The sequence below is a fragment of the Citrus clementina genome, unplaced genomic scaffold, assembly GCF_000493195.1.
Source record: "Citrus clementina cultivar Clemenules unplaced genomic scaffold, Citrus_clementina_v1.0 scaffold_2, whole genome shotgun sequence".
NCBI lineage: Eukaryota > Viridiplantae > Streptophyta > Magnoliopsida > Sapindales > Rutaceae > Citrus > Citrus x clementina.
The window spans coordinates 30,356,065-30,383,169 of NW_006262688.1; the positions used below are offsets into that span (position 1 = coordinate 30,356,065).

The following is a 27,105-nucleotide window of genomic DNA, read 5'->3' on the forward strand; positions in this document are numbered from 1 at the left end:
GCTTTTCCATTCGCTCCATCCGGTCGAACATGACTTTTTCCCGTGCTTCGCTGATTACCTCCCTCAGCGTCACGGAATCGTTAAGCCTTATGTCACCCCCTTGTGCGCTACTTCCTCCTATCTCCATTGCCTTTCGCTTACTCCACCCCTCTTCTTGCTATCGACAGAAGCTTTTTGCTCTGGATCCCCACAGACGGCGCCAAAATGTTGATGCGAGATTCCGGTTCTCCTCGTTCTACGATCAGGATCTCTGCTCGATCAACTTCGTCACGACCAGGAGGTCTCCTCGCCAGGCTTCTTCTCCAGAGGTCCCTGCGTACACAGATAAGTCAGAGTACGCCGGTTGTTTTCCCGGCGCAAACCCTCCGACGCTCAAGTCAGATATGAAGGTTCGGGAAAAGCTTGCCACAGGTCTTATGGCGTTTCTTGTGGTTTTCTCCCCTTGTCTCAAGAATGCCAACCCTTTTACCTTCGTTGGCTACCTTTTTATAGGCTTCCTCTGAATCTCAGTCTTCCGCTTTTTTCGAGACGGTATGGGACTCCAACTGCTGCGTTATGGGCAAAACATGGGATCTAGCGTGTTACGCCACGGTTCAGGGGAAAGCGTGGCTGCCATGGCTCTGTGAGACCTTGCGTGTTACGTCGCGGTTCTGGGGAAAGCGTGGCTGTTGTGCCTAGATTCTCGTGCTGGAGAGCACGTCTTGCCAACTGCCGTCGACCGGGTCTCCTCGCCTCTCGATCTCTAGCCGGAATGGCCTTATGCCTTTTATAGGAATTGGCCTCGCGGACGACAACATCGTGAACGAGCAGGATGTTTCTGCTCCTGTTCTTCCACGCGCCAGGCTTTAACGGAACACACCGGTTCGCAGAACTCCGCCATCAGATATCTGCTCGTCATTCCTGGTCCCTTCGACGCATTTGTCCCAAACAGTATCCCTCCCAAACAGTAATTGCATTAATCACCAAGACTGGGATGGGTACCGGGATCTGAAAGAGTGAAACCTATCTTAATGATCTTATTTTTGCTGATCTGCAGTCGTGTACTTACTGGTATATTATTCTATTGATCTATTTTATCATGATGATTTGAAGGATAATTGTGTTTTTCCAATATGTCTCATAGAGTTTTGCCAAATCATTTTGTTAGACTTGGGACTTCTCTTAGTATTTTCGAGCCTTAACAGTCAGGAAAGAACTTTTTCTGCTTTTGAGTTTTGACTACCACTATATATGAGGACCATTTTATTTTTAGAAATTGAGTATATTTTTTACACTAGTGGTTGACCCATGATTCATGATGGTTGCATGTAGAGCTGACAAAATTTGACACGACTCGATTACCCTATACGAACACGACATAAATAAATGGGTATGGGTAGTCAAATTTAACACGATTATTAAATGGGTCGGGTCTGGGTCAACACGATTTTTTTCCGTGTCGGGTTTGGGTTAAAATTCTTGACCCATTTACCCGATCAATGACCCGATTATATTTTCTATTTTAAAATAATTTACATATTCTTATAATTAAAACTCAAATATTAGAGATGATTTTCTTTTTTTTTTCTTTAAAAGGGTGAATATAAACACAGTGTTTTATTTATAAAATTTTACATACATTTAGAGCTTCAATAGTGTAAATGTGTAAAAATTGATAGACATGTATATTTTATAATATTGATATATAATATTTTATATATATATATATATATATATAAAATTAAAACTTCAATAGTGTAAATGTGTAATATATTGGTAGATATGTATATTTAATAATATCGATAAATTATGTATGTATGTATGTATGTATGTATGTAGTTATGTACATACGTATGTATGATAGTGTGTAAATATTTGATGTAACTTTTGTTCAATATATATATATTAAACGGGTTATTGGGTAACCCGATTATTTTTCCGTGTCGGGTTTGGGTCTCAATATTTTGACACGATTATTAAATGGGTCGGGTTTGGGTCGACCTAAATTTGACACGACACGAAGCTGACACGACACGAACACGACCCGATGACCCATTTTGCCAGCTCTAGTTGCATGTGGTTAAAAATGTGCAAAATAACATCCTAGCATGTGCTCTGCTTTGTGCTTAAGCTCAAGCGTGTCTTAAGCTTTGCATAGCTCTGTAACCACTGAATCTATAAATTAAATTTATTTTTTCACAATGAACTATAAGTTAACTCCTTATGTTGCTTATAAATTATGATTTTGCCATTAAATCATTACCATCTTTATTCACCTTCTTGCTATTGTACTTATGTTTGTCTGGTTTATGTTTGTGCACAAATCCATTCTTTTATAGCTCAACCATTTAAGTGTTGAGTGCTTTTGGTTTTAACTACACTTTCTCATTTTTGACATAATACATCTTCAATGCAAACAGATATTTCATCACTCCAGCGACAGAAAGTGAAAAAGCTCAACAAGGTGCTCTACTGAAAAAAAATTCTAGGTGGGTCATTGACATTTCATTTCTGGAATGATGTGAGCTCTGCTCTCATTCCTGAGCCAGAGAGCCTTGTAAACTAGGCTTATTGATAACACTTGTATTCATTGTTTTGATATGTCATGAATTTCTCATAATTCCAGAAGTCATGTCTGAAATTGTCTAGGTTAGGATGAAAGAAAATTTACTTCTTCACAACATCCTTTTCTATTGATTGGCTCAAGAAATCATCAGCGTTTGAGCCGTCTCAGTAAGGTAGATATAAACATAAGTAGCAGGCTACACATGTAGTTGTATAGGATAGTATTGAGCTTTTGTATGTTACATTATTTTTCTGTAAAATGAATAAAAACAAATAACGTTGTTCAATGAGTGGTATTCTTCGTGATCATCAAGATGACATTTTGGCTGCTTTTGGATCTTTTCTTGGTTGCCAACCGATTATTTATGCTAAGCTTATGGCTATTTGTGAGGGGTTAGAGTTCGCTACTCATCTTGGATACTCTACACTTGAGGTAGAATCAGATTCAGCCATTGTGGTATCTTAGATTCATTCTCAGGGCCCTGTTTGTTGGGATTATGCTTATTTGTTACGTCGGGTGTGTGCTTTGATATCTTCTTCTCATATTTTGATTAGACATGTGCTTCGGGAGGCTACTGTTGAGAAGTCAATATTAGCCCAAATAAGTCCACACCTAAATTAATTTGATGTCATTGCTTACATCAATTTAGTTAGGTGAAAATTAGGTATTTTTCCCATGTTTAATTTCAATGGTTTAAATTAGTTTGTGATTATTTTAATGAGTGGTTTAGATTGTTTCTTGTAACCTATAAATACCTCATTTGTATTTGAGTTTTATCATTCAACAATCAAAGCTTTATTATAAGCATTTGAAAGTTTTCTTAAGAGTTCTTCTCTTTTGCAATTTTGTGAGATTATTATAAAGAGAGTTTTTTCTTCTTCTTGATCAATTAGAGTTTTTACTCTATTCTGATTCAACATTTGGTATCAGAGCATTGGTTGTAAAGTCTCTTGAAATTCTGAGTATGCTCTGTGGTTGCAGTTTTGACTGATCTTCCACATCAGAAAAGATTTCTTGAGATTATTGCTGGGGTTATCACAAACCTTGAGAGGGAGCTTCTTTGTGTCAAGAGTAGTGTATTACTCTGCATGGTAGTCACTCAAGATTGTTCGGTGTAGTCAAAGTCTTGTCGATACGATGGGTGATCTTCAAGTTGTTGGAGGAATCAAGAAGCTCAACAACCAAAACTATAACACGTGGGCAATGTGTATAGAATCTTCCCTTCAAGGTCAAGACTTGTGGGAGGTTGTCGGTGGTAGTGAAGTTACACAACCGGCAGCAGAAGATGCTAACGGCGTCTTGCGGAAGTGGAAAATTAAAGCAGGCAAAGCAATGTTTGCTTTAAAGACCACAATAGAAGAAGAAATGTTGGAGCACATTCGGGATGCTAAATCATCGAAGGAAGCATGGGACACCTTCGCTACACTCTTTTCGAAGAGGAACGATACAAAATTGCAACTTCTCGAGAATGAACTTCTATCAATGGCGCAACGTGACATGGCAGTTGCCCAATACTTTCACAAGGTGAAGTCAATATGCCGCAAAATTTCAGAATTAGATCCGACAGCTGCTATTGGGGAAGCCAGGATAAAAAGAATAATTGTCCATGGCTTGAGACCCGAATACCGAAGCTTTGTAGCCACTGTACAAGGATGGCCGACACAACCATCACTTGTTGAGTTTGAAAATTTACTGACATGCCAAGAAACTATGGCCAAGAAAATGGGAGGAGTCTCACTAAAGGGTGAAGAGGAAGCGCTTTACACCAACCAAAGCAGAGGTGGTTCAAGACAGCACAACAAAGGCGGATCTAGAAAGACTGGTGAACAAACAAAAAGTCATCAGGGAGGGAATGGCTCTCGTCCAGGGGGAGCTTCGAAGAATCGCGACAGTAATAGAAAGTTCGATGGCGAATGTTACAATTGCGGGAAGAAGGGCCACATGAAGAGAGATTGTTGGTCCAAAAAGAAGTCTACCAAAAGCAATATTGCTACTTCTAGTTCTAAAGAAGATAGTGAAGATAGCTGGGATGCTGAAGCATTACTCGCTATGGAGGAAGAAGAATTAGCTCTCACGGTAACAACACCAGAAAAGATTAACTACGAGAATGATTGGATCGTAGACTCAGGCTGCTCAAATCACATGACGGATGATAGACAGAAGTTGCAAAACTGTTCTGAGTACAAGGGAAATCGTGCGGTGGTAACAGCTGACAACTCAAGGTTACCGATAACTCACATCGGTAAAGCGATCGTTACACCTCGATATAGTCCCAACCAAGTGCCACTTCAAGATGTCTACCATGTTCCAGGAATGAAGAAAAATTTGCTATCCGTAGCTCAATTGACATCATCAGGCCACTATGTCTTGTTTGGTCCACAAAATGTGAAGGTATTCCGAGACCTGAAGATCTCAGAAAAGCCTACGATGGAGGGACGACGATTGGAGTCAGTTTATGTGATGTCAGCTGAGTCTGCATACGTGGACAAGACAAGAAGGAATGAGACGGCAGATTTGTGGCACATGCGGCTAGGTCATGTTAGTTATTCCAAGCTAAGTGTGATGGTGAAGAAGTCGATGCTTAAGGGACTTCCTCAACTTGACGTGAGAACAAATACTGTTTGCGCGGGATGTCAATATGGTAAAGCACATCAATTGCCATACGAGGAGTCGAAGTTTAAAGCAAAGAAACCATTAGAGTTAATTCACTCTGATGTGTTTGGACCCGTTAAGCAACCATCAATTGGCGGAATGCGGTATATGGTTACATTCATTGATGATTTCTCCAGATATGTATGGGCTTTCTTCATGAAAGAAAAATCTGAAGCATTCTCAAAGTTCAAAGAGTTCAAATAGATAGTCGAAGGAGAAATGGAGCAAAAGATTCGTTGCTTGCGCACAGACAACGGGGGTGAGTATAGCTCGAGAGAGTTTTCTCAATACCTACGGGAATGCCAAATACGTCATCAGTATACTTGTGCCAATACGCCACAACAAAATGGTGTAGCAGAGAGGAAAAATCGGCACCTTGCTGAAATTTACCGGAGTATGCTACATGCGAAGAATGTACCTGGAAGATTTTGGGCCGAAGGTATGAGAACTGCAGCTCATGTCATCAACAAGCTTCATCAACCAAGGTTGGAGTTTGTTTCACCCTTTGAGAAATTATGGAACAAGAAACCTACATTTAGCTATCTTCGAGTATTCGGCTGTGTATGCTATGTATTTGTTCCTGACCATCTACGTAGCAAGATCGATAAGAAAGCAGTCAGATGTATATTTGTGGGATACGACAACCAGCGAAAAGGGTGGAAGTGTTGTGATCCAGTAAATGGAAGGTGCTACACATCACGAGATGTGGTGTTTGATGAAGCATCCTCATGGTGGACCTCAAAAAAAGAAGTGTTGCCAGACTTGAAAGAATTCGAAGACATGCTACAACAAAAGATGGGGGAGCATTCTGTCCAAATTCATCTAAGCTCAGCTGGGGATCTATGCGATAGTGATAGCGAACGAAGAGTAACTCTAAATCCTTGGCAAACTGGGGTGTATCGACAACCAGATGAAGAAGGTGTGCCTAGTGAAACGGAAGAATCAACTCCATTACGAAGGTCAACAAGAACCCGAAGGCCAAATCCCAAATACGCTAATGCAGCCATAGTTGAAGAAGCAACTGGAATAGAACCTGAGACGTTCGAAGAAGCATCACAGAGTTCTGAGTGGATGACAGCTATGAAAGACGAGATCACTGCACTTGAGCAAAATCAAACTTGGGAACTCGTGCCAAAGCCAAAAGATGTGAAACCCATATCCTGCAGATGGGTTTACAAAATAAAGCACCGTCCAGATGGGTCAATCGAGAGGTACAAGGCTCGATTGGTAGCTCGTGGTTTCTCTCAACAATATGGACTAGACTATGACGAAACGTTTAGTCCAGTGGCAAAACTTACAACCGTCCGAGTCTTACTTGCACTTGCAGCCAACAAAAGCTGGAACTTATGGCAGATGGATGTGAAGAATGCCTTTCTCCATGGAGAGCTGGATCGAGAGATCTACATGATTCAACCGATGGGTTTTCAGAACCGAGGTCATCTTGAGTATGTGTGTAAGCTGCAAAAGGCTCTCTACGGACTAAAACAAGCACCCAGGGCGTGGTATGGCAAGATTGCTGAATTTCTAACTCAAAGTGGGTATTCAGTAACATCTGCAGACTCCAGCTTGTTTGCTAAAGCTAATGGAGAAAGGATAGCTATTGTGCTCGTGTACGTAGATGATCTAATCATCACTGGAGATGATGTTGAAGAAATTTTCCGAACAAAGGAGAACTTGTCAGTTCGTTTTCAAATGAAAGAACTTGGACAACTTAAGCATTTCCTTGGGCTAGAGGTTGATCAGACGAAAGAAGTGATATTTCTTTGTCAACAGAAATATGCCAAAGATTTGTTGAAGAAGTTTGGGATGCTAGAATGTAAGCTGATCTCAACGCCGATGGAACCAAATGCCAAGATGTGTGCACATGAAGGCAAAGACCTGGAAGATGCATTGATGTATCGACAATTAGTGGGTAGTCTAATCTACTTAACCTTGACTCGACCTGACATTTCTTATGCAGTTGGTGTGATGAGTCGATACATGCAAAATCCGAAGAAGTCTCATTTAGAAGCGGTTCGGCGAGTACTCAGATATGTGAAGAGTACAATAGACTATGGTCTTCTATACAAGAAAGGTGGAAATTGCAAACTAGTTGGCTACTGTGATGCTGACTATGCAGGAGATCACGATACTCGCAGATCAACTACTGGGTATATGTTTACCCTTGGATCTGGAACGATTTCTTGGTGTAGCAAGAGATAACCGACTGTGTCCTTGTCAACTACGAAAGCAGAGTACCGAGCAGCAGCAATGGCAGCTCAAGAAAGCACGTGGCTGATACAACTAATGAATGATCTACATCAACCAATAGATTATGCAGTTCTGTTGTACTGTGACAACCAATCGGCAATTCGGCTGGCGGAGAATCCTGTTTTTCATGCAAGAACTAAACATGTGGAAGTGCATTACCACTTTGTTAGGGAAAACGTTCTGCAAGAAGAGATTGAGATGAGGCAAGTCAAGACAGATGAGCAAATTGCTGACTTGTTTACAAAAAGCTTGAGTGTTGGAAAGTTTGAACATTTCCGTCGTCAGCTTGGCGTGATTCAAAGAATGGGGGCTAACATTGAGGGGGAGTGTTGAGAAGTCAATATTAGCCCAAATAAGTCCACACCTAAATTAATTTGATGTCATTGCTTACATCAATTTAGTTAGGTGAAAATTAGGTATTTTTCCCATGTTTAATTTCAATGGTTTAAATTAGTTTGTGATTATTTTAATGAGTGGTTTAGATTGTTTCTTGTAACCTATAAATACCTCATTTGTATTTGAGTTTTATCATTCAACAATCAAAGCTTTATTATAAGCATTTGAAAGTTTTCTTAAGAGTTCTTCTCTTTTGCAATTTTGTGAGATTATTATAAAGAGAGTTTTTTCTTCTTCTTGATCAATTAGAGTTTTTACTCTATTCTGATTCAACAGCTACATCTGCTACTAATTTTCTGGCCAACTAGGCTTGCATTCATCGGGTTAGCAGGCGTTTCTTGTGTACTCCAAATCTACCTACGGCATTTAAATGCGCAAACTTTTCCTCATATCATACAAGAGGATTGCTAGTTTATTATTTCAATTGATGGTGTATTCTTTTCTTTTGTTTTTATGTATTTACATCTATTTTAGGAGGTTTTGGGTTTTATCATCCCCTAAAAAAAACGTTGTTCAAGTATTTCTGGGAGCAAGTCAATTCTGGGCAGAAGTTAAGAAAATAAAGGTTCGAAAGCAATTGTAACTTATTTATGCATTTTGTTTGTGAAGCAGTTTGTCATTATTTTTCTTTGGAAGACATATAAAAAGCATTACGCACCGTTTATCCTTGTTTACCAGTGAGTTTAATATGTTCTTCGGCAGAGAGCAGTGAGTGCAATAGGATTGGCGGGGGATGATTTCCTGCGGGATTTCCCATCTTTGTTTTTTAAAATCTGTTATTCGAACTCTCAAACGGACTTTTGTCTCCAAGCTGAAGGGAAACTCAGAAGATAATCACATCAATCAATCTTAAATTCAGAATTTAGAACTTGCAACAAGTCTTTATCGCGCTGGCTGCTGAGTCTAACAGTCGGTGAACAATACATAAAAGCAAGGAACAGTTAAGTCGTACATTTTAAAAGCTGGCAAAAAGATATGAGGCTCTGAATATCAGGTTCGAAACATAGGAGGACCTGATGAGGCCAAGTCCAGCAGTCAACGACTTCAGTGAGGAGTCAACAACTGCTGATCGAACAGAGAAGCCATACCCAACTGATGCTTTATCTGCAGCTACAAACCATATCGACACTGATGAAATCCTGGACACATTTTGCAACAAACCCATGATCAATAATAAGCATATAAATAACAAATTATTCAAATTGAATGTGAAGCCTCAGGACTTACCAAAGGACCAATACGGCATAGGGGCAGGGCGGCCCATCAATTCTGTGTACTGTTGTACGACTGAATCCGCAGACGGACTGGCGAAAAAATACAAATCGATAATCCCTCCAATAACCTTGAAAGTAATTCTGTCACCAGTGTAAACAACATCCATGCCATTGCTGTTAAGTAGCAAGACACCGTGAGTTGTCCCATTGGGGGATCTCAAATCAATGTAAAAAAGGGTGAGCGCCATAGAGGTTGACATCAACAGCTGCTGCTGCTATGTCAGCATTCCACAAAGTTATCTGTTTCTGGTCAGGCTTCAGCTTGAATGTCTTCTTCCGTGCTGTCTCGGAGTCCGTAAAGATCAGAGCCTTGTGATGGCAACTCGGAAGATAGCTGAATGTACTGATCTTTAAACACCAAGACGATATCAGCACTCGAGGCGTTTGGCGACGTGTCGGAAAGAACTTCACCGGAGGACCTGCGGGTGACGGAGAAGCCGAATGGGGTGGCGTTATGGAGGTTGAAGACCAAATCGGATTTGGGGTCCGAGAGAAATTGATGGTTTCGAGTGGAGTTCGATTGGCGGGCTATTATATCTTCAGGAATTTCCCATCTTTTGTTCTTTGAATCTGTTATTCGGACTCTCAAACGATCTTTTGTTTCGTAGCTGCAGTAAAGCAATAGAATCATGTGTATATATATATGTACGCATAAAATGATAAAATAAATGAATAAAAACAACTCTTTTGAAACACCTTGCAAAAAGACTGAGATTCTGAATATCAGGACTAAAAACGGAGGAGCTCTTGATGAGGGCAAGATCAGCAGTCAGTGAGGAGGAATCATTGTTAGATGATCGAATAACATAAACGAAACCTGCAGTTTGATCCTGAGCTTCTGCAACTGAAAAAATGTAGCCGAGAGAGATAACTAATAGTGCAAGAATTTGAAGATATGAATGTGTATCCATTTTCTGAGTGATGAGGAGAATAGAATATGCATTTAGGCTACAAGATTGCTTTCATATTTAGATCAGAATTAACTCTAAATTTAGTAATAAATGTTAACGGTCAACTAATGGACGTGATCATAGCTTTCCATATTGGTCACCACCTCACCCTCGCCAATTATATTATAACTGAATGATGATATGTATATGGAAAATTTCATGCGATAATTTAAAGCACAATGTATATCATCATTTTGTCACGAGCATTATTACCGGATGACTAAAAATAAATTCCAAGAGTACAGAAGAAAGTCAATGATGGGAATCGTATGAGGAACTTTGCGAATATGGAAATGAATTGGTAGAATTATTGCATTTGTATCAAATTGAGTTTTTATTCTTATCTTAAGCCTTTATGGTATTGTCAATTGTACGTATATGATACAATTAGAGGGTTCACGCTTCTCCGGCACACTCTTTCACGTTTCAATCTTATTTCACCTTATTTACCCTTTTGTTTTGTTTTTTAATTTTCCCATAATCATAGCACACAGAAGGGCTAAATTGGTTAATAAAAGCTACTGCATAACCCATGAAATAGCGTGAAATATTGGGCCAACAGACAGTCAAATCAGCAAAATCATATTGGGCTCAAAATACACATTGATCGAATGGACATGGACCAACCCGGTTCAAAACAATGTAGCTGATATTTCTGCCCCAACAGTTTTGTCCAAGATTACCCAATTTTAAGAAATACCACCTTCAAATTAAACACTATTAATAAGAAGTCTGTTTATAAAATGAATTCCAGTTCGTTGACTATGACTTATCGTATCTTGCTCAATAATCCAAATAATCATGTACCACAACCTATCTAGAATAATAGTGATTAGTCCAAAAAAAAAAAAAAAAAACCACTACTCGTACAAATTATAGGAGTAAGACCGTTGCCAATAGTTCCAAGGATTTAATTGAAAATATTTGGAATAATTTGAGCTATTTATGAATGAACATAAAAGTAAAACAACTACAAAATGAGAATTTGATAGAATATATAATAATGATATATAAATAAGAATTAAAGGTAGAACAAATTAGGTTGGTAAATTATATCACTCTTAGATTTCTTAATATAAGATTTGATCCTAAAAATTAAAAGAAAATAGTGTATTGGTCTAGGCAAATCCATTATATTAATATTTCCTATGTATTATTTTTAAATAATAATTTAATAAAAATAATAAAAATATAATTTTTTTATTAAATAACTGCGAATATAAAATCATCTCAACAGCCAGAAACAATAATTATAAAGGTTAACTACATTTTTAAAAGTCATAACCACTGTACAAATAAGGTGAGGTTCCTTTCAACTTAAAAAAATTTACTGAAAAATGTGATTTAATTTTGTATTATTTGGATCCATTCAATTAGATGTTAAGAATTTAAAGTCAAAAAATAGTATTCGTGTCTCAATCCGTCTTACCATTGAATTGAATAGATCTAATAGATAAAAATTAAATCGCTTTTCAAAGTAAACTATTTAACGTATGAGAACGCTCCCCCTGCAACAATACTTAGTCGACTTTTAATATCAAAATTAACCTTGTAAGAATTAGTGTTTTCTTTCCTTGGAACTTCCATAAGTTCCTTCTCTCCATATGAAGCAAACGAATTCATTCTCAGCTTTTCAAGATGTGCTTGACTTGGAAAATTCCATTCATCTGAAATAATTGTCAAGATTAATTTTTTGTGTGTTTGTCTTTTTTTTTTTTTTTTTTTTCCAGTCAACACTTTATTAACAAATTAAAAACGTAAGATGAGTGCTTGACTTGAAAATATTCTTCAACCGAAAAAATGTTCAAGAGGGTAACGTGCATAGTAAATTTTGTATGGTAGAATTCAACAATAATCATTAAACTAAAACAGTTTAGCCATAATCAAATTGATATAAAAATGAAAGAAAGAAAGCAACATCGATCAAAAGTAATGGAAGAATTCCATTTCTTTCTATTTTCTTCGTTAACTTTTCTCCATTCTTTTGTTTCACCTTTATCGGCGGCCACCGCCACACGTTTTTCACTCCAAGAAACAAAGAAAAAGGCAAATGACGCGCGCCTGCGTCACTCTCTTGTGATATAACAACCACCAACCTTGGGATATTTTTATCATTTAACAGAGTATAAATTATTTGATCAACTCTTATGGAGTTATTCTAAATTAATTAAAATTCTCGAATTGAGACTTCGAGAATGTAATTGCGTTAAATGTTTATAAGAAGAGTTTTACTGTTTAATAATTCTATTCAATTCGAATTTAGATTAATTAAAATCAATGTGATCTTCAGATACTAAATAATTTAATACATTAAAAAAATTTATTTGATAATGAGCAATGCTACACTCATCATTATCGTCCAGTTAAAGCAACAAAATTCTGAAACGACAAAAACAAATTTTCCAAAAAAATAAAACAAATGTTTGAACAATAACTGGACAAAATGAGAAAATTTTGGAAAATTACGGGGTGGGAGTCTCGGAAAGTGTGCTTGACTGTAAAACCCCTTTCCATCGGAAATAATTAATGGTCAGGATTAGTCAACTACTTTATTGAACATTTCAACCGCTGATCAGTCCATTCAAACCAGTCTTTACTTCTTTAATCACCCACAGGAATGTTAAAATGGATTCTGGCTGGCCAAAACATTCATCAGATTGCTGACGTGTGCGAGTCTTTAATAATAAATTCACTAGTTACTATTGCTAATAACACCGTAATCAGCTTCTTTGATTTTGTGGGCCAGTGTTGTTATCATTTTTGCGGAAACGGTGATCTGTCTTGGATATTTTTCTGGTTAAATTATTCGCGGGGCGGTCTTGTTATTTTTCCTGATATAGTTGCTTGTTTTGAACATTTGCCAAGTGTCATTTCTGCTACCATCCGTCCATTCACGCCGCCCCACCTTGAAAACACCTAAATAAGTCTCAAGCCATTCATTTCCTAAATGATTAAACTTTTATTTCTATTTTAAAAAAAAAAAATTAAATCATATTAATACCTATTTTAAACAAAAACCATAAGCGTAAAAACCTAATAGAAGGCCTCCGAAGCATGAAAGAAAAATCCTTTTTTAAAAGGATCAAAAAATTTCTAAATCTTTACATTGTGTAATATATGCATGCAAGAATGGTTACTGGGTAAAGCTCATGATATGCTCTCCTAATTTGTTTCTCTTCTTTCAATAGTTGTAAGAGACCACGTCCTTTTTATAATATCTCAATATAATCTTATATCAACAAATCACTTTTTTATCAATTTCATAAGCTACTGTTAAAAAATCTACAAGAATTGAATATTTTTCTCCTAAGGTATCCCAAAATATTGTTTTACCTTTTTAAATGGATTTGGGGTTAAGATAATCTTGAAATAAAACTAAAACTTGAAGTAAGATATCATAAGAAACTCGTGGCATTTACTCATACTATTAATACTCTTGAGATGGGTGGGAGATAATTTCCCTCAATATAAATCAAACTCCTCCTAAATATGATATAAGCATAGAAAACAAATCTCTATTACCACGAGAACAAGTAAAGGGAGCAAGTAGAAGGGAAAAAATGAAGAAGTTAAAATGATATGAGAAATTTTAAATGATCTTTCTAATCCTCATACATTATAGAGAGATTGTCAGTTTTTCTTGTACTAAAATAGATACATACCATTGACCATTTACTGTTTTTAAAATATCCAATAGCCCTTCTAGTCAAAAAAAAAAAAGAAAGAAAGAAAGGAAGGAGGGATAAATGAGTCATATATAAAAAAATATATATTTTTTTATAAAAATATGTAAAAACAACTGAAAACTTTTATTATTAATTTACACGATTTATTTAATTTATAATAAATATGAATAAAAGTGTTTATAAAACTAAACTAATATTGTAAAATTATAGTGTTGAGATTATTAAATATTATAAAAATAATAAAATTGTAAGTAGTATATATTAATTTTAGTACATGTGGAAACTTGCAATCTCCTCCACCAACTACAAATGAATTTTCTGACGTTTTCTTCATAATCCGCTTTGATATCTGAGCTAGAATAATTATAGAGTTCATTTATGTTTCCTTGAAAACTATCAAAAAAATTCCTTGTTCCCATTGAGAGGGTTTAGTGTGCAGTGTGTTGGCCACCCGCAATTGACAATTAATGCAATGCGCATGCAAAAACAAAAATATATTAATGTATCGTCGGCTATTTCTTTTAACCTCTGTAATATTCTTCCTTTTCACCGTCACTATTTTCTTGCTTGCTCTAAAGAAATGATGACTTGTGTATTTTATTAACATTTCTATTGTAAGCTTTAGGAAGACTTCTCATTTGCGGCGGTGGATGCGCATAATCTCCAAGAAAATACAAGGAAATTAACCCGGCCCCAAGGTGGCAGGAAAGTCATACAATGAAAGATTAGCAGCCAAAAGTTATCTCATGAGGGAAAAAAAGATTTGTGTTACCCATAAGAGAAAGCTACAGCTACAAGTGCAAATTTTCTTTATTTTTAGTCACCTAAACAAAAACACTCTGATTAAAAGTTCCAACCACTTGTGCATATAAATAGACTGACCTCACCTCCACATGATTATCATATAGTACGCCTTTCATTACACTTATACTTGCCATCTCTTTGTGTCACACGCATATATTAGAACATGGCTTTATCATCATCATTCTGCTCTCCAAGAAAATACGATGTCTTCCTCAGCTTCAGAGGGGAGGATACTCGCAACAACTTTACTAGCCATCTCTTTGCTGCCTTTTGTCGAGAAAAAATAAAAACCTTTATTGATGAACAACTTAAGAAAGGAGATGACATTTCGTCAGCCCTTTTGAATGCAATTGAAGAATCAAAGATTTCGGTAATAATTTTCTCAAAAGGTTATGCTTCTTCAACTTGGTGCTTGGAGGAACTCGTCAAGATTCTTGAATGCAAGAAAAGGAAGGGCCAAACTGTTATACCGGTTTTCTACAATGTGGATCCATCCGACGTAAGGAACCAGACTGGAAGTTTTGGAGACGCGTTTGTGGAGCATGAAAATGATTTCAGGGACATGCCACAAAAAGTTCACAAATGGAGAGCCGCATTGACCCAGGCATCCAATCTCTGTGGATGGGATTCCATGACAATCAGGTCTCATTTACTCTATCATAACTAAATTCGGCGCGGGGGGGGGGGGGGGGTATCCCCTTTTATAAATTAATAATTACTCATTGGTCATATCTTACATTGTACCAGGAAAAGTTATTCGGACGTGTTGCTATTCACCCACAGAGTCAGTTAATATCACTTTTGACATTGAAAGAATGACCTACAAATTCTGCATAGACGAATGATGCTAGATAAAAAGAATAAAACAAGTAAATAAAGGCTGAAGCCGCCAGACAATATAGCTTCTTTGATGCAAATATTGATTTTGCATTGTGTATATATAATCAGTATGCCCTTATTAATTACTCTATGGGGTTGAACAATTTTTTTTTTCAATAATAAATATTTTCTATACATTTTTTATTTTTTAAAAAAAAATCACAACTTTTTCCTCTAAGTCATCAATATTTTTTAAGATGAAAAAAGTAATAATGTTAGGGATTCTAATATCCAAGTTTCATCTTGAGTCCTAATTTAATAGGTTATAAAATTATATAATCACAATTTGATGGATAAATACCATATCAATTGAGACTCAAATTGAAACTTATATGTTATTATGACTATATTACTTACCAAAAAAAAGTCTTTAACTTTTAATTTTTAAATAAATACCTCTTCATCTTCTTATCTGTTTCCATTCTTTTTTTTATTATGATCTCTTGTTTTCATAAAATAATATGTGGTTTCTTCTCCATTTTTTCCCCTTTATCTTTCTTTCTTTGACTCGCTAATGTTGTTCATTTCTCACATTTGGTAGACACGAAGCAGAACTTGTAGATGAAATTGTCAAGGATATTTTGAAGAAAATTCATGATATTTCACACTTCGGTAATTCAGAAGACCTAGTTGGAGTAGATTCACACATTCAGCGTATTAATTCACTTTTATGCATCGGATTGCCAGATTTTCGAATGGTAAGACCTTGGGACATGCGTGGTATTGCTAAGACAGATATTGCTGGAGCCATCCTTAACCAAATTTCTAGTCAGTTTGAAGGTAGATCCTTTATGGCAAATGTTAGAGAAGAATCAAAAAGGGTTGAATTAGAACATTTACGGGATCAAATTCTTTCTCAAATTTTAGGAGAAAATATCATAGAAACTTCCATTCCACCACAACATATTAACAAAAGGCTTCAGCAAATAAAGGTTTGTATTATTCTCGATAATGTGGATAAATTTGGACATTTAGAATATTTAACAAAAGGGTTTAGTCGATTTGGTCATGGAAGTAGAGTCATTGTAACCACTAGAGATAAGAAAGTGCTTGATAAATACGGAGTAGACTACGTATACAAGGTTGAGGGATTCAACTATCGTGAATCTCTTAAGATCTTTTGTAACTATGCTTTTAGACAAAACCATTGCCCTGAGGATCTTCTTGTGCTGTCAGACAATGTAGTTAATTATGCCAACGGCAGTTCATTAGCTCTTAAAGTATTAGGCTCGTCCTTTTATCGACAGAGCAAACAAGATTGGGAAAATGCATTGCACAACCCAAAACAAATTTCTGACCCTGATATTCATGATATGTTGAAAATTAGTTACGATGAACTATACTATAAAGAGAAAGATTTATTTTTAGACATTGCTTGTTTCTTTAACGGAGAGGATAGAGATTACGTGAAAATAATACTAAACAACCGTTATTTGGTGCATTATGGACTGAATATCCTAGCTGGTAAGGCACTAACAACAATATCAAACAATAAGTTACAGATGCGTGACTTATTGCAAGAAATGGGTCAGAGGGTTGTTTGCCATGAATCTTACAAAGATCCAGGCAAATGTAGCAGCTGCTTGTGGTATCATGAAGATGTCTATCACGTACGAAAGAAAAATAAGGTTAGCTAATTAATTTGCTCCTTCTCTTTCTTATTTACTGACTCAAGTAAGTAATATCGATTCTTCGAATTTTCAATATTTCGTTTTATTATGGAAATCGTTACAAATTTGATTAAGCTTTTTCTACGTTATTTTATTCTCACTCATCAATTGCTAATTTCCGTTTTTTTCTTTTAATTAGGGAACTGATTCAATTGAAGGCATGTCCCTTGACACATCGAAAGTAAGTGAAATACATCTAAGTTCGAGAGGCTTTGCGAAAATGCTAAATCTTAAATTACTTAAATTTTATACGCATAAGCATTTTGATGATTTGGGTATAGTCTCTAAAGTGCATCTTCTCCAAGGCCTACAATATCTCTGGAATGAATTAATATATTTCCATTGGCATGGATATCATTTGAAAATCTTACCATTAAATTTTATTCAAGAGAATCTTATTTCATTTAACCTACCTCATAATAAAGAAATTGAACAACTTTAGGAAAAAAAACAAGGTATACCAATATTTTTTTTAATGATTTGTCACATCCTACATATACTTTACAATTTCGAATCAATTTAGAATATTTTTGAATTCATACATTTATATCACAATCTATGATCTATAGAAAATAGCTCAATAATCATCTATTTTTCTTTTGTTGAATATAAATTGTAAAATTTATTAATACTAATCCATTGTAGCAATATGTCTTTTGTTACAGGAAGCATTTAAGATAAAATGGATTGATCTTCATCACTCTCGAGACTCGGCGAAAATCCCTTATTCCTCAGAATTGCCAAATCTTGAGAGAACAGAACTTTTGAACTGTAGAAAGTTGCCTTACGTTGTCCCACCCATTCATAATTTCAATCATCTTAGCAGCTTGTGTCTCGAAGGTTGCAAAAGTCCTAAGCAATTTCCAAGTAACACCCATTTTAGATCTCCAATTGCCGTTAATTTCTCCTTGTGTATTAATCTTACAGAGTTTCCACAAATCACCGGAAATGTAAGACCTTTTCGTGGGACCCCAATGGAAGAAATTCGTTCATCAGTTGAGTGCCCAAATCTCGAGAATTGCAAAAGGCTTAAGAGTATTAATATTTCAAGTAAAAGCATTTGCCAAAGGCTTATAAAAACTGCAATTAACTTGTGAATTTTTTGGCTGTGTAATGTGTATCCCCGTTGCAGTCTTTGGATCTAAGGGGAAACGAGTTTAAGACTTTGCCTCAAAGTATCAAGCAACTTTCTCAGCCGAGATTCCTGTACTTGTGCAGTTGCATTATGCTTCAATCATGGCCAGAACTTCCATTTTCTCTCCGTTATTTAAAAGAAAAAAATTGCAAGCAGCTTCAATATTCTTTGCCCGAGCTTCCGTCATGTCTACAAGAGTTGGATGCATCCGAATGCTGCCAGCATGTTCGGGGATCTTCATTTCACGGAGTCGATTTCATTTTCGCTTATTGGCTGAAACTGAATCAAGCCAACCCTTTGGCAGATTTACAGCTAGGGATTCAGCATACGGCAACTGCGACATCCAGATTATTCTCTAAAGAGGTTAGCAGTGTTTGAAAATTTGACCTTTTAACTATCTCGAGAGGTTTTACTAGTACCTAAGCCAATTTATTAATGCCCATAAATAATGAATGATTTTCATACATATCGCAGAATATGGGGCTTATTGTCAGCGTTCGTTAATGAGTAGAGCATTCCTGAGTGGTTCATCCGTTAAAATAGAGCATCTTCTAACCATTCAACTGCCACTGCATTGGCGTAATTTTCAAAGGTTTATCGGATTTTCTCTTTGTGTTGTTACTGAATTTGAGGAAACTTTAGAAGCTGGGCGTGATTATTTTAGAGTCAAATGTAGGTCCAATTTCGAAACCAAGACTCTATGTGAAAGTGAAACAAAATATTTGGAAGGCTTTTGCAATTTGACAGTTGCCATGACCATAGGGTTGAAGATTTGACTGTTGACTCGGAATCATATCTTTCTTGGATTTGATCCATGTTTGAGTGTTAGGTTTCTTGAGGTTAATTCTATACAATTGCCTCGTTTGAGTTCTCCATTTATCATCCTTATCAAACACTTTAATTTGCCAGGTCAAATTTCGTGCGATGCGTCCATTATATCCAAATGATCCGAAGAGAATATCCACAGAGAGCAAATCAACTTACCTTAAGGGCTAAGTTGCTAATATATTTTTTCACATTTTTCGCAAGACTTTCTGAAATATGTAAGTCTTTTGCCTTGTTTTCTTGTTCTTTTAGTTTTAGTTGTTTTTCTTACTGGCTATCTTGAATCTATCATTGACTTTTGTTTTTCATTTTATTATGTTACGATATGACTAGAATAGGGCTTGTGGGAATTTTTTTTTTTAATTTTTAGTTGTTTTTATTATTGCCCTTATTTATTATCATCATTTTTAACTCTGCATGGCACTAATGGCATGCAAAGGAGCATTTTTTAACAAATTAATTGTTCATTTTTTTATTAATTTTCACCAAGCTGCCTATTCTAATGGCGGCTCGTCTGAATTATTATTATTGTTCATATTTTCTTTTCTCCAAAGCCGCGTGTTTAAACATAGTCGGTTCATTTTTATCCAGGGGCGGGAGAACTATCGTAGACCAACTTGCCAGATAGCTAGAAGTGATGTTCTTTGAGATATATACTTGTCTTCAGATGGCAAAGGTACTTATTCTTTTGAGCCAGCTTTGGGCGCATATGCAAGGCAAGATTACCATTCACAATTCAATTGATTCAATTTATCTTTTTTTAAACCAAGCCTTGATGTTGTTCGTTCGTTCGTTTGTTTGTTCTTTTTTTTAATCTGTCCCCTTTTTCTTGAACATTATTTATATTTTAAATTGATTGATATTTTTATCAGAAACTTGTGAGGATCAACACAGCGGAGATGAACGCAACTGGAATATGTGAGTCGACAAAAGCCATTTTTAATAAATAATGAAGAAGTCTACTTCAAATGCAACTAGTCGATTGAAATACTTCCATAAGATTAAATAAGGTGAGAACCATTCCCCCTGTATTAATTTGTTCTAAAATATACAGTTTTTTGCACAATGGGAATTTCCAATTTGCCTGAAATTTTTGACGGAGAAAGTGCCCCAAGAGGCAAACTACTTCTTTTTGAGCCTGCCTATTCAAGAACTAATCATTAGGGCAAAATTTTCGGGCAGTCTAGCATGACTCTTGCATAATTCCTGTCATGCTTGAATCAAATGCAACTAATGGATTTGAACTACTCCTATAGATCTGGGTACATATATATGTTTCTGTCCTTAATATTTCTAACTTAATATATAGGGGCTGGTTTTTGTTGAAATAATTGGCTTTGTTAAAGAAATCGCTTGATTCAAAAGTTTAAGTTGATAGGTGAGGGTCTAATAATAGTATACTGAAGATAAGTCTTAATAGTTCTCCTCAAGTGAAACATGAGTATAACTTGAGACAAAAACTTGTAAATGAGTCCAAAAACAAAAAAAGAGAGCTCAAAAGTAAGTCAAGAAATTGAAGAAATTATTGAAAGAGTTTGTAGGAAAGGGGATTCGAACTCGAGACATTGGCTTTGATATCATGTTAGAAATCACTGTTTGACACAAAAGATTAAGCTGATAGGTAATTAAGAGCTTAAGGATATATGGTACTTAAAGACAAGTCTTAACAAGTTTGAGATCAAAGTTTGAATTGAACTCACTGACAGCGGAAGCAGTTGTTCTTATATCAACAGAATATACCACTTATATTCATAGGTTGGTTCAACTTAATTTGGTTTCAAACTTATCTTTGTCTGATCTCTGGAATTCCACTTCATGATGATTGACTATTACTGTTTGTTGGCAAATCTTTTAAATCATACCTCTCTAATATTTGGTTGACAGAATCTAGCTTGTACATGGAAGTGTTAATAGAATGAAAGGATGTCAATCTCTCTGGCGGGAGCTGATTGCTTGAAATTACGTAACCTATCTCCTTGTAATTCAGCTGGTCTTTTTGAAGGTAGTCCCTTAATTATCTTGAGGCAACTTCTTGTATTCCAGGAGATAACTCAAGTTCTAATCTAGAGGTGGCATTCATATATATTTTTATGGTGGACTTATGGCTGTAATTAATCATTGTCATAAGTATAGAAGAGGTTGTTTCGATTGAAACTGCATGCACGCTTCCAGTGATGAATAAATGTCCTCGTGACTTGGGAGCTTCATGCAAGATGGAATAATTGTCTTCAGCTCATGAAAGGAATGCATGCATGCGCTTGCAAATTATACCTCGCATATCTTTTGTGAATGTTATCGAGTGGCTGACACCCTTGCCATTCTTAAATGGGTCTCTTCAGGCTTTTCTCTCTGTGGCCGGTCAACTTCCTATGGAGAGACAGGTTCCATGCTTCTTCTTGATTTCTACGGAGAATATGCCTATGTATATATATGGGATTCCCTATATTACAATTAATGTAACATACACACTCAACAACAACCACATAAATAATGAGCCCACATAATTTATGTGGTTGTTGTTGAGTGTGTATGTTACATTAATTGTAACATAGCATTTACCGTGTATATATATCGTTCTCCTTTGCTTTGGTTTTTGTGCTTAATCTGCATTATTTTTAGTGCATTAAGCTGGATTTGATTCTGGGTATTTTTTCTGTAGTAAGAATTGATGATAATGAGACGGAAACTTGCTTTTTAAGCAACTTTAATTGACTCGTTGAGATGATTGATTTCGAACTCGTACGTCTTAAGTACGTTGATTAGCTGTTCTGATTCTGCGTTAGCTCTGCAGCTTAAATATAATTCCCATTGGCGACTGCCATTTTCTCACTTCATGCGTTTTTCAAGCTGTCACCAACGTAGTCCGTCATTGCAGCTTTGTTTGACCACCTAGTATTGGATAAACCGAACTGTACCCCTACTTAGGAATATAATTTTCAATTTATTCTTAAAAAATGTAAAAATATCAAGTTACCTCTATTTATTGTTAAGAAAATGAAAAAAAAAATTAATATCCTTCTATTTGTTATCATCTACTAAATGAAAATAAGGGTAATTAAAAATTTATATTTTTTAGAGATAAATTGAAAATTGTCATTCTTTCTAAATGATAAATTAAAGTTTACCCTCTAGATTTAATTTTTAAATTTCTTTTTTATCCCAAATACTTTCCAAAGTGACTGTTCTGATTAAACTAATTAGCACCATTTCTTTTTGTTTCAAATTTTCACAACTAATTTTACTTTATAAACGATATTTGAACTGTTTATCGAATAGGGATTATAATCATCTCCTTATCTCTCTCTCTCTCTCTCTCTCTCTCCCTCTCCTTATATTCATAATTTTGTAAAAAAATTGACTTAATTGTAATTAAAATGAAAAAATAAATATAAAATTCAATTTTAACCACTAAGGGGGTTAAAAAACAAAGGGACAAAGAAGATGAGCCGAAATGTTTCCTTTTGCAAATTTATGTTTGAAAGCAAAGCACTTTCTGTAATAGTAGTATCAAATACAAACTTTAATTCAAAAGAGAGCATATTTATGGTTATTCTAGCTTATATTCATATACTTTAATTTTCAAGCTTATTAACATATTCTCAGGTGCAAATAATTCAAAGTATCTCTGTTTCATATTTTATCAAAAGAAATTAATCTTAAATTATTTCAGACACAAAGCCACAAGAAAAGTCATTTGAAACTGGATAACCAAATGCACAGAACTGAAATAATAATTAACAATATACGATACAAAATACAAATAGTGGTAATTTTATACAGTTCAAGGTGTACGTGGTAAGGAATAGACTTCTTGTGACTCAACTCCTACATTGCCCTAAATGATTTTATTTTTGGTGAACAATGAATACCAAACAACAGAAAAAATTTAAAAAAAAAAAAAAATTGTTGAGGGCAAAAGGGTAATTGATCATGAGGAACGGGAGGAGAGACAGACGGAGAGAGCGAGCTGAGCCTGTTGGCACTGCGATCGTTTGAGTGCGGTCCCACCACTTGAACAAAAAGAGCGCACCGCCTCCGATTCTTCGGGACACGCATCCGCCACCAGACACTCCGCCAACGCTCTGTTCAGGTGCCGACACACCGACTCCCTCGCGGGACCCGATGCCACTCGCTTGTGGCACTCGCACAGCGCCCTGTGCAGCCTCCCGCAACCGCCCTTCGTCGCTTCGCCTTGCATCGCCTTCCCCTGCTCAAATTGCTAACGATGAATTCATTTACGACTATTGATCGACGTGTTGTTCATTGTTTATTTAAACATTTTGTTTCTTTTTTAAATAAAATTTAAAGACAAAGTAACCTGCAGATCAGAGTGAATTAAAAAAATCGTGAGGCCAGTGCATCATGGACCATGATCGTGAACTTTTCTCTTGACGGGCCTGGTCCACTCAAGATCGAGAACTCGGTCCAATAAGATTAATTTATATACCTTAGCTTGGCTTTTACCAAACCAAGTTGGCAAGTTCAATTATAGTAGCATGTATGCTTGCTATTTGCTGAAGAGTTAAATTTTTTAAGAGTAATGATATAGGTGTAAATTCTTGTATAAATTGATGTGATATTAATTTATTGGCTGAATTAAATATGTATTGGCCCACATGATTTATTTATATTATTTTATATTTTCATTCAACTAATGAATTAATGTCACATCAGTTTGTACAATATAAATTTGTATAAGAGTTTGTGGCTGTATCATCACTCATTTCTTAATGAACATATAATGTGGATCATTTTTATAGTTGGTAAGCGAAGTCATCCACTACAAAAATTCAAAGCTTTAAGAGATCGTTTGTTATTAAATTGGCCAAACTATTGAATCAAGGGGCGGCATTCATTTTTTAAAAAATGTATATGTATATAAATGATAAAAATGAAGGGGCATGGCATGCGATTAATGCGAGTGAAGTCATGCCCACGTTTTAACTGTTTCGTCGGGAATTTCGTTCAAAATTCTCCCGAGCAAAGCCCAATTTAAAACACCTTGTTTTTGGAGGATAAAATCGCCCCAGCAAAACACCAATTCTCTTTACAATTTAATATAATTTTATTAAACGAAATGACCACTTCACCGATTTTATTTTTATTCTTAATAATTGCTTTTATATATTATGAAATGAAAACAATTTCATAAAAGAGTTTCTCATGTTTTGTTAAGCTTTAGCTTTTGCTAGGTTCGTTTTTTCCTTTACCAACAAAAAAAAAAAAAAAAAAGTTTCTCATGCAAAAGATATTAGAAAAGTCATGCATACGACAAAATCCAGTACCATCTAACGTGGCCGAACTTGACTTTTGGAAAAAAGAAAAATGCATTTATCTGTGTGGTCCAGAACATAAAATTGACAATGACATATCAATAACATTCATGGCTTGCAAAATTATCATAATGACAACATTCTGTAAAAGTATTATTTTCATAACCCTTTGTTTTTTTTCCCCTCTACCTTTCCTTAATTTTGTCAATCCCCTCATCATGGCAAACACAGGAACTGAAATAAAACCCTATCAAAATCTTAAATTATCATATCGATCGCAAGAGCCCAACAATATTATTGGAGGATGTTGTGAGAGAGAAGAGAAATTTGAACTCTGACTTATTATGTCGTATTAAAATCTACTCCTGATCTAAGATCTCCTCAACTTTTAACCGTCTTATACTAATGTGTCATACGGTCCATTTTGTCGGCGTACCGCACAACTTTCCTCTGAGACGTCAATATGAATCTTGAGAATTTAATCGAATGTTTACCGCAACGGCACCTTAGGAAATTAAATCAACACTTCTGTTTTTTTTTTTTTTTTCAAAAAATATTTAAATCGTTCATGAATCCAGAAAAAAAAAATTTATTCGAGCGTCACATTTCCATTTATATTCAATGAAAATGCGAAGTCGTTATTCACTTCACAATATGAGATTGTAAGAAGGAGAATAAAACAAGGAAAGAGATAAAACAGACAGACACCCTATGACCATGAGGAAGCTTAATCTGGTGTTCACATCCACTCCAGGAATTGGCAACCTGGTTCCTGTCGTTGAATTCGCGCGTCTCCTAACAAATCGCGACCGTCGATTCTCCGCCACCGTTCTCATCATCACCATACCGGAACGACCCATCGTCAATTCATATATCCTGACACGCGGCACCGCATTGTCCGTTCATGATAATGATGATGTCAACTTCCTCCACCTTCCCACGGTGGACCCTCTCTCGCCAGATGAGTACCAATCCTCGCTGGGCTACTTGTGCACGCTGATTGAGAAACACAAACCCCACGTAAAGCATGCAATCGCTAACCTCATGGCAACCGAGTCAGGCTCGGATAATGCTGTCTCTGTTCGGGTTGCTGGGTTGTTTGTTGACATGTTTTGCACGTCCATGATTGATGTAGCTAACGAACTGGGAATTCCCAGCTATCTTTACTTTGCTTCTCCTGCAAGTTTTTTAGGGTTCTTGCTTTACTTTCCAACCCTGGACACCCAACTCGCCACTGAGTTTGTTGACTCGGATACTGAGTTCATTGTTCCAAAAGACTCGTCGATCACTGAGTTAAAGATACCGAGTTTTGCGAACCCTTTACCTCCGCTCGTTTTACCTACAACAGCTCTGAAGAGAAAGCAGGACGGATACATGTGGTATTTATACCATGGGCGCAGGTACTTGGAAACCAAGGGGATGATTGTAAATACGTTCCAAGAACTTGAACCGTATGCAATCGACTCGCTTCGTGTCACAGAGATGCCACCGGTCTACCCTATTGGACCGGTTTTGGACCTTCACGGACTGGCTCAATGGCACCCAGACCGGGCCAGTCAAGAGAAGATCATGAGATGGCTCGATGATCAACCTCCATCATCGGTGGTGTTCTTGTGCTTCGGGAGCATGGGAAGCCTTAGTGAGGCTCAATTGAGAGAGATTGCGGTCGGATTGGAGCGGACCGGATTTCGGTTCTTGTGGTCAATCCGTGAACCGTCCAAGGGCACAATTTATCTCCCGGGTGAATACACAAACCTTGAGGAAATACTGCCCGAAGGATTTTTCCATCGCACGGCTAAGATTGGATTAGTTTGTGGATGGGTCCCGCAAGTGGCGATCTTGGCCCACCAAGCCGTAGGAGGGTTTGTATCGCATTGTGGGTGGAATTCAGTACTGGAGAGTCTATGGTTCAGTGTTCCAATGGCGACGTGGCCTGTGTATGCGGAGCAACAAATGAATGCGTTTCAATTGGTGAAGGAATTTGGATTAGCGGTGGAGATTAGATTGGATTTTAGGGAGGGGAGTGATGTGGTGTTGGCGGAGGAATTAGAGAAGGGGCTGCAACAATTGATGGACGGTGATGATGAGGTGCGGAGAAAGGTAAAACAGATGAAAGAAAAGAGTAGGACGGCTATGATGGAGGATGGATCATCTTATAACTCTTTGGGATCGTTGATTGAAGATTTAATGGCTAATATTGGATGCTAAAACAAAAGTAGCTTCAAGCAATTACAGGGTGTCATTTGTTTTTAAATAAATAGTACGGTTGAATTAGGTGGCAAATGGAAAGTGTTTCTTTTGTATTTGGTCGGTTGCTTAAAAGCTATGTCTACGAGAGAATTATTTTATAGTTGGGAGTCATTTGAAATAATCAAATTATTCGCTGTATTTATTTAGAAAAATAAATCTATTAAAAATTTAAAATTTGAAAAATATCAAAAGTCCTTTTCACCAATCTCTTTCTCTAATTTCTTGTTTTTTTTTTCGTGACTGATAAAAATTTATTATTTTTTTAATAATGAGTTTTGTCCCTCTTAATTTGTGAAACTCTATAATAGAACTAATTATTTGCATTAAAAAGAAAATGTCTTAAAGACTTGATGAGAATTGAAAAATTAAGAATAAAAAAAAGGAAATGGATACTAAGTAATTTTATAAAAATTTATTTTGATAATAAATTTTTAGGTGAGATTATTTACGCTCTAGAAAATACTTTGAACACTCTATTAATTTTTACACTCATCTACTAATACTAAATTTAAAAAA

At 36.1% G+C, this 27,105-nt stretch overlaps 3 protein-coding genes across 3 annotated transcripts; 2 read left to right on the forward strand and 1 right to left on the reverse strand.

Annotated features, from left to right (window-relative positions):
* The first annotated feature begins 14,720 nt into the window (after positions 1-14,720).
* Positions 14,721-18,203, forward strand: LOC18051698 (TMV resistance protein N). Its single transcript, XM_024190957.1, has 4 exons — positions 14,721-15,199; positions 15,978-17,064; positions 17,246-17,287; positions 17,772-18,203. Exons 1-4 carry the CDS (start codon positions 14,721-14,723, stop codon positions 18,201-18,203), a joined length of 2,040 nt encoding a protein of 679 aa, XP_024046725.1.
* A 4,701-nt stretch (positions 18,204-22,904) lies between these two features.
* On the reverse strand, positions 22,905-23,342 carry LOC18051699. The gene has a single exon (XM_006448651.2). It carries the CDS (start codon positions 23,262-23,264, stop codon positions 22,995-22,997), a length of 270 nt encoding a protein of 89 aa, XP_006448714.1. The 5' UTR covers positions 23,265-23,342; the 3' UTR covers positions 22,905-22,994.
* A 1,575-nt stretch (positions 23,343-24,917) lies between these two features.
* LOC18051700 (UDP-glycosyltransferase 43) lies at positions 24,918-26,709 on the forward strand. Its single transcript, XM_006448652.2, has one exon. The coding sequence runs from the start codon at positions 25,051-25,053 to the stop codon at positions 26,545-26,547; it is 1,497 nt and encodes a 498-aa protein (XP_006448715.1). The 5' UTR covers positions 24,918-25,050; the 3' UTR covers positions 26,548-26,709.
* Positions 26,710-27,105: the final 396 nt, after the last annotated feature.

What these genes read in the sequence shown, in the direction of transcription:
- LOC18051700 (XM_006448652.2), top strand. Translation starts at nt 25,051, where the DNA reads ATGACCATGAGGAAGCTTAATCTGGTGTTCACATCCACTCCAGGAATT.
- LOC18051698 (XM_024190957.1), top strand. Translation starts at nt 14,721, where the DNA reads ATGGCTTTATCATCATCATTCTGCTCTCCAAGAAAATACGATGTCTTC. An exon ending in ACGTACGAAAGAAAAATAAG is followed by an intron (nt 17,065 to 17,245) that starts GTTAGCTAATTA and finishes TCTTTTAATTAG; the next exon opens with GGAACTGATTCAATTGAAGG. An exon ending in TGTCCCTTGACACATCGAAA is followed by an intron (nt 17,288 to 17,771) that starts GTAAGTGAAATA and finishes CTTTTGTTACAG; the next exon opens with GAAGCATTTAAGATAAAATG.
- LOC18051699 (XM_006448651.2), bottom strand. Translation starts at nt 23,264, where the DNA reads ATGCAAGGCGAAGCGACGAAGGGCGGTTGCGGGAGGCTGCACAGGGCG.